At 41.8% G+C, this 14,388-nt stretch overlaps 2 protein-coding genes across 3 annotated transcripts in view; both read right to left on the bottom strand.

The window, feature by feature from the left end:
* Positions 1 to 3,413: 3,413 nt before the first annotated feature.
* Positions 3,414 to 9,179, bottom strand: kbtbd11 (kelch repeat and BTB (POZ) domain containing 11). The gene is made up of 2 exons (XM_033642157.2): positions 8,684 to 9,179; positions 3,414 to 8,073 (listed from the first exon to the last, which is right to left on the bottom strand). The coding sequence occupies exon 2, from the start codon at positions 7,989 to 7,991 to the stop codon at positions 6,075 to 6,077; it is 1,917 nt and encodes a 638-aa protein (XP_033498048.2). The 5' UTR covers positions 7,992 to 8,073; positions 8,684 to 9,179; the 3' UTR covers positions 3,414 to 6,074.
* Positions 9,180 to 10,946: 1,767 nt separating this feature from the next.
* arhgef10 (Rho guanine nucleotide exchange factor (GEF) 10) overlaps positions 10,947 to 14,388 on the bottom strand; it is a 58,008-nt gene continuing 54,566 nt past the window's right edge. For both annotated transcript variants that reach the window (XM_033642154.2, XM_033642156.2), the window contains 3 exons: positions 13,878 to 14,000; positions 11,915 to 12,436; positions 10,947 to 11,838 (listed from right to left, as the gene is read on the bottom strand). In XM_033642154.2, coding sequence (XP_033498045.1) covers positions 11,931 to 12,436; positions 13,878 to 14,000 — 629 coding nt within the window. In that variant the 3' untranslated portion in view covers positions 10,947 to 11,838; positions 11,915 to 11,930. The remainder of the gene's footprint in view (positions 11,839 to 11,914; positions 12,437 to 13,877; positions 14,001 to 14,388) is intronic.

Here is a 14,388-nt window from a genome sequence, read left to right as displayed (position 1 = left end):
TAATGAATTTATTTGGCACAACATCCTACTCCGGGTAGGTAAACCACAAAACAACTACACACTGAAAAATCTGCTCAATAAGTTCCCATAAAGGTTGTTCACATTAAGGACAGTGGATAACCCTGACCAGTACGTTGTTTCTGCAAAGACATGGGGTAATTTTTAAATGCTTAGCACCACAAACAAAATTCAAATGCAGAATGATATCTTTCTGCTGTGTTGGCTCATTGACTGTGTGAAAATATGCAAAGGTATTCACAACATTCTCACCATTCCTCGATAAAAGTGTGTATTTTTTTTCATGTTCCGGTCGCTGAGATCATGATTTGTTTGGACGGGCTGTGATGAAAATGAAGGGTTTGTTATTTTGTATTGATTGTACTGTAGAAAAAACAACACAGTTTTCAACATGCATTTGCCCTCAAGCAGTAGAGCAGTCTCATTATACTGGCATGTAGTCTCCTACTATACAAAGTAGTAGCTGTTACACTGTATGTATTGTTTGAAAACCTACCTCCACCCTTTTATTTTTTTCTTACTGTTCAGTAAGATGTTACTTGATGTCACCTTCCTTTTGCACCACTGCCTCTAAGACAAATGTCTGTTTATCTACAGCATTACACATAGTTTCTGTTACATGGTCACTTTATATTAGATGATTGCCTAAACTGCACTGATGTCCACATACTGTAATGGGTCAAATCTGGATCGTAGTTACAGGTCACACAGTGCTGTATAGTATATGAGCAATATTAGCCTAAATTAGGATGTAGGCTGATGAATGAAAGACAAAATCTAGCCTATATCATAGAATTAAATTTCATAGAAATGAATAAGGGTTACATTGATACATGTAATTGCTATGTATGCTGTAACTCATTGGGAACTGATGTTAATTAAATGTTTTGTGTCACTTCAGTAGTTACAGATATGATATGTCACATCTAAGAAAAACTTCACTAAAGCACAACTATACAACCACACAATCTCCCTCCTTACAAACTAAAAGGTGATTTGATGAGTGATAAAAATCATCCTTTCTCAGTTCATGCACTGAGGAGTTTGGTTGCTACAGCCATGGTGTGATCATCAGCTTATGTTTTCAGTAAACACTCGACAGATACTACTGTATAACTGACTTCACTGGATCAGTGCTGTGCTCCTGAAGCACCATTTTCTATCATGTCACAGTTGTTTTACCACACAAAAGTAAAACAAGAAGTGAACTCACCATAGAGACATGTTTTTTTCCTGCTTGTGGTCCCACTCCACATGCTCCCAGTCAGGTCACCTAATGATGATCTCTGAAGCAACTGACCCTGATGAAGGAATATTTCATGTACCATTATCCTGTAATTTCCACCTGTGGCCACAGTGGCCGCTGTTAGCAAAAGTTACAATGTTTTGCTTTTAAGGAATACTACACCCACAAAATGATCATTTGTATATCAGTTATTCACAACGTGTTACGTTGAAATCATAAAGAATCAAAAATGAAGAGTCTTTATGAACTGAAGTCACAGGGGTCCACATTTAACCACAGCAAAATTATATCACAACATCCGTTTACAAACTAACACAGCTGGTTCAGTATAATTCAAGGCTCATTTATTCAGTCTTATGCTCAGTGCTTCCCAGACACATGCATTTTTGCTAAAACCTTACCATTTAAAACACTTCCTCATATGAGTACAGCCCATAGCAAGTGTGTGCCTTGCCAAGGGACAAACTGGGCCCAGTGAGTGACCCTGACCCGGGGAGCCCACTGGTTGTTCTGGTTGTTAGTGGTTGTGAACGTTAAATTGTGGTTACTGTACTTAGTGTTACTGTAACAAGAATTTCCTTCAGGATAAATAAAGTTCTATTGAATTGAATTGAACTCTGTTATTACATTGCACTGGATTATTCTGTCATGTGAGAGTTTGTAAACATTTTTTTTATATAAGTTTGCGCTGTTGTTATAAATGCAGCCCCCCTTTCAAGCCAATTCATCAAGAAATTTCTCAGTTTTTGGATTCTTCATTCACTGTAGAGGGATGTGGAAAAAACAGTTTATTTCACAAACTCAAGGTAACACAGGGTGAGTGATTAATATACAAATGATAATTCTGTGGGTGAAGTATTCTTTTAAAATACAGTTCCCTCACTTAACTCTTTCACAGACGCAGGGATAAAAAAAAGTGCCATATGTCTCATTCTAACCTTTGTAGCTACAGTACAACATACAACTTTGTTCAACACAGCCATCAACATATCTGTCTATGTCTTTGTGAATACAGACATAATATACAGTTAATGCAGCTACTAACAACAAATAATTACATTGTAGCCATGTCTACAGTGATTTTCTATTGCATTACTTTTTCATATTATCATATTTTGTTGTACTGTATCTGTTCATGACTTCTCACTCCTTACATTACTGTGTACCTGCTATCCAAGTGTGTCACCCTAACAACTGGAATTGAGAGGCCTCAAATATTGACCTTTGCCTGTCTGTAAAGTGAAAATGAAGCTCCATTTTCACCTTAACTCAGTAAAGTGACTGAACTATTTGAGTTCTACTGCAGCGGATACCTTTCATATAGCAGGGAAACACCACCCTCCAGTGATAAAAGTTTAGCATTGCATCAAGGTGTTTCCTCAACATTTGGAGCAGTTTAAGTCTTTAATGATAGGATGGAAGAATTATTTGCACATTAAATATTGCTCTAATTACTGGGAGCTATAGCTAAAAAAAAAAGCAACATTTTGGTCTGACTTATATGGCATGAATAGATTTTATTCTCTTTTTTCCACGCAGTGAGACTGTCCGTCATAATTCAGAGAATTGTTTAATAAGTCATTATAATTATGACTAATATAATGACTTATTATATAAATATTATAATGATCTCATCACTATGAGATGAACTGTCATAATTATAAGGTGTGAGAAATATTCTTATAATTGTGCAGTGTTCTCTATATTCTCATATTACGAGATTTAGAGTATACAAACTCACAAAATCCCATAATTCTGATATAAAACAGAGTTATAAGACACTAAATAATAATTAATAAAAACAGCAAAGAAAATAAAAGTTGGAGGTGATTGAAATGTGTGAATACACACATAGCCGGGCTGAAATCATCGTAGTGATGCTCACATTGGCCTAAACTTATAGAGACATGGAAATTCCCTTTAAGTTATACTTATATAAATATGACAATATTACTGTACATTTGTTAGCAAGCAAAATACGGTCAACTAAGTTTTGTTGGGCATGAGGTCATGTCTGCACAGCAGTAATCCAGGGTGCTGTTACGGTCTTTATCCACTAGATGGCAGGTCTGTTTCATGTCTGGCAGACAAGCCAAAAGAACACATCGCTTCCCCACAATGCTAAAGACACATTCAGAAAACCAGATCATTTTCCGACACAAAATATTTTATTTGAAGCACTTAGTTGTGACTGATATACATTATCCAACAGCTAATTTGTTAGCCCACTCCATATGCCTTGAACAGGAAGCCACTGCCTAACATTGCATCACTTCACTGTCCATCACAGCAGCAAATCCAAAACTACCAAATCCATACAAAATTCACAAAAATACAGCCAGCGAAATATCAAAACCACATCCATATTGTCTTAGTCACTGCCTGGAGACATCTCTAGAAACGTTATTAAAAAGCAATTTGTTCCAAGAATACATCAGCATTAGCTTCCGTACAAAACTCCCACTGTGTCGTTGCAGCAGCAAACAAATAATGTGAAATGTCTGAAAGAAGGAAATTTAGAGTACAATGTGCTTTGATACAAGACGAGCATGGTTTGTTAGTGTCATGACAGCAGGATATCTTGTTTGTGGACACAGTAGGAGTCACAACCTGACCTCGCTGAAACACTGGACTATCTGCTTTGACCTTTGGCCCAGCCAGTGAAGAAATCTGCTTGCACTTGAACATGAGTCTGCTGCTGTTTCCTTCAACACATACAGGGAGAGGCAGATAAGAGATGCATCTCTGTGTATTCTGAATGGCTGGCTTTCCCTTTACTTCCCAGAAAGTGCCTGTTAGCAGCAAACGTGATGCTCCTTCCTCTGAGAAAAACGACTATTGCTTTAGTTTCTTATCTTTACTGTGGTGCAGTCAGAGGGACTCTTTTTATACTGAACTTAATCCACAAAAGATGTAAAAGTGACAGTTTCATTTTAGCCTGACTGAATTGTTATTTATCTTTGGCAAGCGAGCTAAATGAAGGAATTGTGACACCCGTGAGTATGTACTATAAGCAAGATAGCACATTCTGAATCTAAAAATAAATGTTATTTCTGTTCTTTTATCTAAATCTGCAATTACGATTTAAACAGATCTGAAACATATTGTTTTATATCTCTGACAAGATTGGTTTTAGCTTCCAGAGGAGTAAAAATGAGGAGTTTGCTTTGACTGAAAAAGGTCCCCTGAATTACGACAGGTACAACAAGCTGTTTAAATGCTTTGCAAAGGGAATATTTGGGTGGTACACGACTGATACAGTTTCTATTTCAGTTTTTACTGATTATAATTTGACCTTGATTCACAGGTTTAATTCAAAGCCAGTGCAGATCAGGTTTCGAGGTAGAGCTGCAACGATCACTTCAACAACATAGAATTATCTGCAACTACTTTGATACTCAATTCATCATTATAATAATTTTTTCTAGCAAACATGTCAAACATTTGCTGTCTCCATTTTTTAAATAAGAGGATTTGAGGCTTTCCTTACCTTTAATAATAGTAAATCAAATATCTTTGGGTTTTGGACTTTTGATTGTACATAACAAGACACTTTAAGGTATACTATGCAAGAATTGTGGTGGCTTGGTGGTGCAGTGGTTAGTGTTGTTCCCTCACAGCAAGGTTTCTGGTTCAAACCTGACCTGTGTCAGCGTGAGTTTTCTCTGGGTGCTCCGGCTTCCTCCCACAATCCAAAGACATGCAGGTTAATTGGTGACTCTAAATAGCCCGCAAGTGTGAATGGTTGTCTGTTTCTATGTGTCAGCCCTGTGATAGTCTGGCGACCTGTCCAGGGTGTACCACGCCTCCAGCCCAGTGTCGGCTGGGATAGGCTCCAGCCCCCCCATTGTTGGCTACCATTTGTCAACAGTATGGCCAGCAAAAGTGAGAGTGACTTTAATAGCTTCCTCTTACAGTCTGACACCTGGTTTATTTAGTCCCAACTTCACTTGAGCACTGTGCCTAAGAATGTCCCAAGCACAGCAAAATAATAAGGAATAAGAAAACACAGGCAGAGAGCAGAGTTTCTGTAGATTAATACACCACCACACACTTAAAATGGGTCCTAAGTGATGACTGAGAGTGATTACTTTAGCTCACACATTGTTATTTTTAAGGAACATCCTGCACAGCATACCTTTAAATGTGTCTTCTTGGAGTGTGGATAGTTATTAGAGCAATTTTTCATTATTATCTGACATTTTGTTGACCAACAAATTATGAAAATACTCATTAGTTGCAGCCCTTGTTTGAAAAATACTGTATTCCTTCCAAGTCAGTTCCCATTATAGTAACTATTACATAGTATTACAGCAGACCCATCTGTATATTGTCTCATTTGCATAGAACCTGTGTTGCATCATCCATAAAGCGCACTACGACTGCTTCCACTCTTTTTTTTTGTACAACTTTCAACAAAACACTTGTTTTTGTTACCAAAGTCACCTGTCAGCTATGTTCTAAATAATATCTACTGTAAATACAAAAGTGCACCAAACCAAACTGAACACAGGAAATACACAAAATAACCTACAGTCACTGTCAGCATGTCCTTATCTACAGTCAGATACAAATATTGTTGCATTCATTCAACTCTAAAAAAAAAAAAGTTTTCCTTTTAAGGCTTGACCCTGCAGACACGTTAAATCGCCATGCAAAATACACACATTCCATTGAAAGCAGGCAATGAGACACTGAGATAGAAAGCTGACATTGAAGAGTGTGCACAAGGTCTTCTGCTTATTCCAGTTTCGCTATGACACATTGTGTTATTCTGGACCACACACACACGCACACAAGCACACACACACTATGTAACTTTTTCAGGCTTTTCAGGCAAAGTGAGAACAAAAGGAAAAAGAACGCCTTTCGCCTCCAGAGGCGCCCTCAGCGCTTCCTCGACAAAGTAGGCGTTCTCCTCCTCCACCACAAACTGAAGAGTCTGGCTTTTGTTCACACAGTAGATGCAGTTCCCGATCACGGCGCACCTGAAGGGTAAGTGACTTCCAAGCCTCTGTGATGCGCAATCGTGCCACATTTTCACTATGCTGTTGTACTTAAAGACGGTGATCCCCTGCTCGCGGTTGACGTCAAAGCGGTAAATGAAGCTTTTGAAAGCCACCATGTCAGTTGACTTCTTCCTGCTGTTGTTGTAGGGGCACTCCTGCCATTCGTCCCTCTTGGTGTCATACTTCAGAAGGCGGTAGAAGAGTGAGCCTCCTGAAACATAAAGTTCTCCGCCGCAGGTTGTGGCTTCATGAGCCACTGCAAAGGCTCCCTTGGGCAAAGGGGCGACCGTGGTCCAGCGATCCATGCGAGGGTCATATTTTTCCACTGTAAACAAACATTCCCCTCCAATGGCGTACAAGTAGCCATCCATCGACACAAGCTTTAGCTGGGCACGAGCTTGGGTCAGAGGTCTGACCTCAGACCAGCGGTTGGTTATGGGGTTGTAACAGAAGACCTTGTCTGAAACCTTGCCCTTGTCCCCGTAGCCCTTTATCCCCCCCGCCACAAACAGGTAGTTATACATGGTGCAGATCCCGCACCCTTTAGTGTTTATGTCCTCAGGCATTGCAGTTAAAGGTCTCCAGTCATTTGCTGTTTCGTTAAAGTAGCAAATCATATGACTCTCCTCCAAGGACCCAACCGACAACGGGCTCTGTGGTCGGCTGCCGCAGCGGCTCGGCGGTCGGCTCCCAACGCGATCAAACACATCATTTATCTCTGCCACCATCAGAGTCTGCCTCCCCTCCATTCTCTTCTTTAGGATCAGATCCCGCTCAGACCCATTCAGTCGCCCGTACACGGCGGGGTCCTTTAGGATCTGGAGGAAGTTGTCGCTCATGAATCCATAGGCAGTCTCCTTCAGTTCGCTAAGTCGCTGCTTCTTGGCGATGGTCAGGATCTCGTAGCAGTTCTCTGGAGTGATCTGTTCGGACATGGAGTCCATGGCCGCCTGGACAGCGCAGGGGATCTGGAGGATTTTAGCCCCTGTGATGACATCTACAACGTTGCCCTTGGAAACATTCATCTTAGAAGTGTAAACATAGTCTATTAAAGTAGACAGAGTCTTGTAACTCACTCCCTTCACTTTCAGGATGTCTCGTGACAGACGTGCTTTGAAGTAGTCACTTTTCTCTGCCAGGACAGCCTTGTGAGCGCTAATCGTCTGCCCGCCGACTTCGATGACTAAATCAGGCTCTTTCTGAGACTGAGTATTCTCAGCTTCCTGGCTGCTGTCCCTGCACTCGAGGTTCGATTTTGGGACTGACCAATCCGTTTCCTGTTTGGCTTGGCTGGGCGAGCTCACGGAGGAATCTGCACTGTAAGACACTTTAGCTCTGGCGCCATTGTGGATCTCACTGCTTGCACAGTTTTGTTGCATGCCAGCAATGTGATTGGACACAGCAGTGTCAGCATGACGAGGGACATCCGGAGCTCCCTTATCATTGGAGAGGTGATCACCTCTCGAGATGTACGAGCCGTTGCCTTTCTGGTGGTCTATGTGATTATTCTCCATCAGTCTTCCATCCAGCAGGTATTCCTTCTCGAATGCTGGAGGGGGGCTGAAATCCTGATTGTCCTGCAGAAATCCTTGGACGTAACCTTGACATAAATTTCCATCCTTGTCAGACGGTGTGACAAGGTCAGGGTTCACGGCATGGAGGATGACATCAGCCTCCACAGTGATTGTCCCTCCTCCCTGCCTGCAACCCTCGTTCATCCTGACGTGCTCACTGGTGATGGGGGACAGCGTCTTCACCGATCATGCTGAGTGGAAGAAGAGTGGACGAACTTGTGATTACCTGCATGAGGGGGAAATAAGAAGGGAGTTTAACCAGGCCCAAAGGAGGAGGGGGAAAAGGGAGTCTTCAGGCTGCAAATACCTCTTTATTCTCTAAGGGGCGCCCTTTCTCTAATAACAAACAGCTTGGAAACCTTGAAATTTACAGGAAAAAATTACTTTGCGCTGCCATTGCCAACTCTGCTGTGTAATACACATCAGCATTAATTTGTCATCACTTCATTCAAACCAACTGCAGCTGCACTGTCTGATGTAAAAACATCTACAGCTTAACAAGGAAACGGAAGCAATCCCAACATACAGCTTCTTGTGGCTGCATACAGCATGACCTACTGCAATAATCACCCTGTCTGTCCATTATTTGTGGTAATCTGGAGGCATTCAGAGCGCATGCGCAAATGGTGTTGCGCTGATGGAGGAATTAATCTCTAATATGATTGAGAAAGGGCGTTTGAAATCATATGAAAACTCATGTCTGTTGTTTAAGACGTTCTCAGACAATGTCGGACAAAGCTCATTTATTCGAATCAAGGAGCAGTAGATAGGTAATTTAAACAAATTATTATCCATATATAAGCATTTATGTCTATTAACAGTGCAATGTGACCTACCTGCGTTTCCCCGCTGTGATTTAACAGCTCGGCACCAGCAGTTTCTCTGCCAGTCCCTCCACAAAGCTCAGTTACGTAAGGCAGTCGCAATCCTGATGAACCAGCCAGGCTGTGCTCTCCTGCGCGAGTTTACTTCACCGATATAAATCCAGCTGCTTTATCCCATCCGTTCACCTTCTCTCCATCGACCCCTCTCTCTCTCTCAACTGGTTGTTTCATCCGCTCCCGCTCTGACAAACCTCCACGGGGGTTTTTTAGTGGTGGCGGTGGAGGCGAGGCAGGCGAAGGGACGATCAAACAGTCATTTCAGGTCGCACCTCCTTCTGATCAGCGCGTCGCCAACTAATTTCCTCCGGTGTAAGAGGCGGGGAGCTACTGCGCACGGTCAGCTGCGTCTTCCTCCGGGAAGCTGGAGCTGTCCAGCGTGGGCAGCGGAGGTACTACTGGAGATCTCGGACTCTGATTTTTGTTGTCTTTTTTTTTTTTTTTTTTTTTTAAACAGTTGACTACAGTGAGGCGGTCATCATTGATCTAAACCACGCCCCCTTCCGTCGGTATTAACCCTACACTCAACAGCAGGAGGCTCCATCTGTTGTGCGCGCAAAGGACGCATCCCAGAGATGCGACATGCCTTTACCCGTCATCCCAATCCTGGGTACCACTATGGGTGGGGGGGGGTTAGGGGATTAAATATGGGGAAAATCCCTCTCCCCTCCCTCTGCTTACACACATACACACCAAACCAACCTTTATTATAAAAAAGCATGCCCTTATATATAAAGAATGACACTGGCACACATCAAAATAAAATTAAACACAAGACTCTCTGAGCCCCCAAAGGGATTTTATATAACACTAACACTATTCTAAAATGAATAAATGTTCCATTAGTAGACTGTGTGTGCATGGGCCAGTTTATCACAATCTGCAGCACTGACAGATTGCTCTCTAAAGTAAACTGTGAGTGTAAACTTCAGGCAACCCCAAGACAGCTTAACAATGCCCTGAAAATATGAGTCATATTTCCATTTTGGAAACGACCCAACATCATTTCTGACCAACTCCTACGTACGAGATACATACGCATACAATCAAAATGCAGCATATTTGTGTAGTAGAAGCTTTAATAATGTGATTCATATGGAAAAGTATCCTCAGAGTTTCTACAGTGATAAATAAGGAACACAAGGCCAGTGCACTCAACATGTGAAAAGGCCTGATTAGAAATAGTGTAGCAGCAGCAACACACGTTTTCACCCAGGGCCTGTGACCTCTCTGCCGTGGAGACTGCGTGTCTTAACAACTGGCCTTCAGATATAAAAATAGAGAGGAGCCACCGCAAGGGCATCGCACAACTATCAGCCCTGGGAGATTAGAGGGCATTCAGCTGGGAAGGTTTTAATGCCAGTTATTCTGAAAACAAAGACTCAGCGAGGACTGATACACAAAATGAGAGGTCTCCGTAGAAACATCAGGGTCAGAGGGAAAAACAAAAGACTTCCAGTTGCAGAGCTGTGTAAATATGCGACAACACCCAGCCAAACTGATAACTGGGTAACTTGGTTGCTACAGTAAGGCGTTGCTGCAGTTTACTTGTAGTTAATAAATACAAGCCAGTATTCAGTTACAGAAGTTAAATATTATCTTAGGTTCAAGTCAGCATACTTACTAGCAAATAATCAGATCGGATGATATTTGGGATCAGCCCAGGGTGCCGTGGATTGCAGCATGAGAACATCTCCAACCTGGGATCGTCTTATCTATTTTTGCTAGAACCGACAATAGTGAAACATGGTTATGCAACAGTGGGAGTGGGCGTTTCATGAGAGAAAAAGCCTTGACCCTCTCTGTTCGGCAGGAGAAATGAGCAGTGAAATCCCGGAAGAGCTGTATCAGGCTCAGTTCCTGCGGCCCCTCAGGCACATTGCTAGTCCCAGCATGCACTGATGGCTGCTCACAGGCAGAGTGGAGAAGTACAAGGTTAGATCGAACACACTAACACGTCTTCCTCCCGCATCTTTTAATATGATTTAACTGTTTGGTTAAATCAGTAATGGGTGCTTTATGAACATGCCAACTCATTTGCATTTGGTTCAGCTGGAAGTTTGCCACAAATATAGCGGAGATGTTGCCGTAAAGTTGATGTTTATTTCCCAGGAAGAGAATCATCAATTCAATAAAACTACTGAATGATGATAAGATCAGATAAGAGGATATTCCAGTAAAAAGTGCAGACGTAAACTCACAAAGTAGTACACAAGGATGCTCAGTAAAACAGTTTATGATTTTGTTAATACACATAACAGAAGTACAAATTGTGACAAAAGTATAAAGCTTTTTCTTTTTTTAAATATCCTTATGTGAGACAAAAAGACAGATTGGGGGGAAAAACTCTCCTGGTTATAACAACTCTTTCATCCCTTTATGAATAGAAACCTGGCCAGCCAGAGATTCTCATCAAACCTTCCCTAACTAATTCAGTCATCAGTATTTCACCTTCTCCATCACTTTCCTCTGTTAACAGAATGGTAGCAGCACCGAGCTGGTCCAATAGCGAAAAGACTCGATTCCATATAAACACATGCCTTTTCTCTGACCCTAAAACTCATTCACATGTAATCCTGAGTTGTCATACTTCATATTTACAACTCCGGCCTGGACAGATGATCTAAGGTCTGGCCAAAACCTAATCCTAATCTTAATAAAACTTTTATGTAACAGACTCAAAGCCCCATCGTTACCTTATACGCCTTTCAAGCAGGACAAGTCTCATTTGTTCTCAACACTGATTTGAATACTGCAGCCCTTTACAGTCAAACACTGGAGAGTAATGTATTAGCCATGTTACGGAACAATAACCAACTTTGTCAGGGGGTGAAAATTAAGACCGTTCAGTGATTTCAAACAAGTATATCCTTAATGAGTACAGTACATCCTTTAACTGATCCTCAGGGTGTTGTTTGCTCCGTCAAGCTTAATGATTGAGTGGTTATATTGATCCTTTCTTTACTTCAATGGTAGGAGACATCATTAGAAACATCGCTGGAGCATTGTGGAGTGCTTGATGCACTTCTGGTTTCAGTTTTGATTGATCCCAAATATTCCGTTAAGGCAAATATCCTTGTGAGAGTTGTGTGCAGCACTTCTGTTGTAACCTGAAAGAGACAGAGAATACATGTAAGACCCTTTTTTCTACTGGTGATTAACATGTTTATGTTATTTTTAGCGTACCGAGGTGCCTGTGGTGTCACATGTTGAGTAAGGGGATCTGCCAGATCATGATGGTCGAGGTGGTGTCCTCATGGCGAGACTGTTTGGTCTTTTTGTTGACCTTGCGGTGCCCCAAACCGCCAGACACCACCAGCAAAGAGCTGACATCCACCTTGCTGGTCCGACGGCCCTTCTGGTGATGGGCCGGGTCATGGAGCATGTCATAGAGGGCTCCATCCTCGGGCCCGTGCTCCAAGGAGCCCTGGGATGGTGCTAGGGAGCCGCAGGATGAAGAGGACATGGAGTCCTGGAGAGCCATTGTAGTGCAGCCCACCTCTCCCAACCACACACCCCGTCCCTGAGGGGGAGTCGGTGCTGAATCTGAGGGGGGCTGGGTGTTCTCCCCCTCATCTGTCTCTGTTGGCTGGACTGAGGTGGGAGGGGTGGAGGATGACAGGCCAGAGGGCCGGTTACACACTGCAGCGGCCACGCTGAGGAACTTGACTGGACCGCTGTGAGCATGTAAGGACACCATACCACGACCTGAAAACAGGTACAGCCACTTTAATATTCAGCCAGGACATTTTACACAATTCAGTGTATATTTGTGGACATTTATCACCTGTATACATATCTGGCAACTTAAAGTGTTATTCCCAACACTTTTAAATGTCTGTTTTGCCCCTGATGCAATGTCTGACTTGCTGATGTTCTCTGTATTACATCATAAAATTTATATCTTTGGGTTAAGCCTTTTGGTTGGAAAAAAATCAGTCAGTACGTTTACATGACATCAGAGAAAATCGATTTGTTGTGCTAGTCCTACTAAAACCAAACTTTTTAAATACATGTAACCATGTAAGTCCGAGTGAAATCGTATTAAATCGAACTTCTCAAAGTCGGATTACCACATGCAGATAATTCGACTGGGAGTCAAATTACTCCTGCATGTATACAGTTAGTCAGTGTCCACCCTGGGCTTTGACCTGGAAGTTGAAAGCATTAAATGTGTAACAGAAGAAGAAGCTGGTAACAACTTGGCGAAATTTACATTCAGAGCTGTGCATTTTTGGAAGGACGAAATATACAGAGCTGTAAAGTTGACCACCATGGTACCAGTTTGCCGCTAGCTAAACGTAGCTAACTTGTTTGGTCTGTGATGTAATAGGTAAATTGGAGAAAGGTCCAATACTAACAAGCTGTACGGGGATATATCGCCACCTGTCGTAGCAGAGTCAGACATACTTCAGTCAATGTATCAATTCCCCTCCCATACCTGTATACTGGGACAAGGACAGTAGTCCAAGTAAATGGCGAGCTACACCCTAGCTCAACTTAACTGTGCATGTAAACATACTGAGTGTTTCTAAGTTGGGGGTAAGGGTACCCCTAGAGGTAATTTGGAGTACTGCAGGAAGCATGTGAGATTTTTTTGTAATATTAATTAAAATGTAATCTCAAAAAGCATAATTTTCTAAAATAATTATACTATACGTTCAATAATAAATGTTAATATAAGTTTGATAAACCACACTTCTATTCAATTTTCCAATTTTCAATGAATCACTACATGCAGTAAACTGTCCACTGTCACAACAAACACAATCACAATCACGTTTACGTTAATTCACTGTGACGGGGAAGCCAGCCTTGATATTGAATAACAAATAGAAGTCAAGAAAATGAATTTGTGGTTGAAGCGTAGCAGAAATACAGCTGAAAATACAAAGTAAAAAGTGAAAGTATAAAGTGAAAATGGAATCAACAGAATACTGTCAGTATCAAGAAGAATATGTTTTAATGGGATTCACCTAATTTTGGTGTACCTCGTTATATAGGATTTTTTTCTACCAAAAATGTTTTATGCTAGTTAGGGAGGTACTTGGCTGGCTTGACAAGCACTTGGTCTAATTCATGATAAAAATAAACCTTAGCTCCAGGCCTATATTTAAGTACATTTGATACAGTAATGTTTCAGTGTTACCTGTGACCTTGGGGATCCCCTGCAGTCTGGGGACAGAGAGGGCCACAGTCACCCCCAAGTTGGTCCCCACCAGCAGCAGACCATGACAGACCAGCAGACTGCTCACTGACACTCTCTGGTTCCCTATGGAAAAAAACACAGAGACATAACATTGCTTTAATCTTGCATAAATTGAATCTAATTTGAATTATTGAGAGATACAGCAGATAATTGTTTCTTGGCAAACATATTTTACCACCTTGAGTTATTGACAGTGTCAAGCACGATCTGTTAGACCACATACAGATGCACCGTTCTCATAAACACTTAAATCCTGTAAAAAACCTGTAAAATAAAAGTGCATAGCTAATGGGCCACTTGAATACAGTGTGGTGCGCGGGAGGGAAGGAGGTGTATCATTCCAGTGAGTGGGGGCATTTCTGCAGCGACGATGTTCAACGGTTATTTGTCTCCAGGGCAACGTAAAGAGAAGCCTGGATGAAAGCAGCTCTTTTCAAGCGTCTGAACACAG

Source organism: Epinephelus lanceolatus, chromosome 15 (assembly GCF_041903045.1).
Source record: "Epinephelus lanceolatus isolate andai-2023 chromosome 15, ASM4190304v1, whole genome shotgun sequence".
NCBI lineage: Eukaryota > Metazoa > Chordata > Actinopteri > Perciformes > Serranidae > Epinephelus > Epinephelus lanceolatus.
Note: the sequence above shows the minus strand (reverse complement) of the source record. Positions and strands in the feature narration are given on the sequence as shown.